General features: G+C 61.2%; 1 protein-coding gene across 1 annotated transcript in view; it reads right to left on the bottom strand.

The window, feature by feature from the left end:
• The window catches only part of NRBP2 (nuclear receptor binding protein 2), a 3621-nt gene extending 2214 nt beyond the window's left edge, over positions 1-1407 (bottom strand). The window contains exons 1-2 of the mRNA XM_006775177.2: positions 1293-1407; positions 6-138 (exon numbers count right to left, since the gene is read on the bottom strand). Coding sequence (XP_006775240.1) covers positions 6-138; positions 1293-1388 — 229 coding nt within the window. The 5' untranslated portion in view covers positions 1389-1407. The remainder of the gene's footprint in view (positions 1-5; positions 139-1292) is intronic.
• Between the last annotated feature and the right edge of the window lie 7 nt (positions 1408-1414).

The following is a 1414-nucleotide window of genomic DNA, read 5'->3' as shown; positions in this document are numbered from 1 at the left end:
CTCACACTGGTGCTGGATGAAGCAGTGAGCTGCCAGGAGCTTCAGCGAGTGCACCTCGAAGAGCACACGGTGGAAGAGGAGGTTGTGGGCAGAGGGCCTGTGGGCGGGGTCCCGCGCCAGGCAGGAGAGGATGAACTCCTGGGGGCAAGGAGAGAAGAGGCCGCGGTGCATGGAGTTTCTCTGCTCTGGCCTCACAGTGTGAGGAGAGGAGGCCCTGAGGCCCCCAAACGGCAAGGGTCCCCGACCCCTGGAGCCTTCATGACGTGCACAGGGGGAGGCGTCCTGCTAGCCGCCAGGACCTGATCCTACAAACAGGACAGCCAGGCCCTGGGTCCCTAACTTCCCTCAAACTCACAAAAACCTGATGCGGGGTGAGGGTGCGGGGCCGGGAGCACTGTAGTCGGATTCACAGAGGAAGTCTGCAGGAGGGCGGGCAGATCAGCACACCTCCCCCCGCCCCAAGCAGGTCACATGGCCTTGCATGAACCCACCCACAGTAGCCAGCCCGCCTGCTGGAGATGACCTTGAACGGTCCCTGCCCCCCATCCATGCCTTGCACTGCCTGCCTCTCTTGTCTGTCTTGGCTCCACCTCCCCGCCAGCCCCATCCAGGCCCCATCCCTTCCCTCTCCCATCCCCAGAGGCCGTGTGCTTAAGCCGGATTCCCAGACTCCGGCCAGAGGCTGTGGGTGAAGCTCCATCCCAGGCTCCGTCTGCCCACCCAGCTGCCCACACGAAGGCTTAAAGGCAACAACGTGGAGCCAGGCAGACCAGGTGCAAACACTGGGTCCACTGCTCACTCTGGAGCCTCTCTGAGCCTCAGTTTCTTTATCTATAAAATGGGCATCACAACAGTACTCGCCCACGATGTCTCTGGTTTCCCTGACCTAATGATGTGCCCTTAGGAAACAAAGAGGCCAGCCGGCCGTAGTGGCTCAGTGGCTGAGCCGTCGACCTATGAACCAGGAGGTCACAGTTCAAGGTTCAATTCTTGGTCAGGGCACGGCCGGGGTTGTGGGCTTGATCCCCAGTGCGGGGCATGCAGGAGGCAGCGGTCCATGATTCTCTCTCATCGTTGATGTTTCTATCTCTCTCTCCCTTCCTCTCTGAAATCAATAAAAATATATTAAAAAAAAAAAAAAAGATGTGCCCTTAGAGGCTTCAGGCCTGGAACTCAACACCCACTCAGGTAAGGCCCTCCTGGTGGGGGGCCGGGCAGCCCTGACCCACGCACCCCCAGGCCTGCCCCAAACCTGACACCAGACCCCCTTGGGGGGCGGGAGCACTGCTTACCCGCATGTTGGGGTCGCTCAGGGAGTGCCTGGCCCGCGCGATGGCCTCCTCGGTGACCCGGGTGTCCCCGTTGGCCTGGGTCACCAGCACGGCCATCTGAGGGCAGGGCTGGTTAGGAGGGC

This window comes from Myotis davidii, unplaced genomic scaffold (assembly GCF_000327345.1).
Source record: "Myotis davidii unplaced genomic scaffold, ASM32734v1 scaffold1509, whole genome shotgun sequence".
Lineage (NCBI taxonomy): Eukaryota > Metazoa > Chordata > Mammalia > Chiroptera > Vespertilionidae > Myotis > Myotis davidii.
The sequence above is the reverse complement of the archived record's forward strand: the minus strand, read 5'-3'. Positions and strand labels throughout refer to the sequence as shown.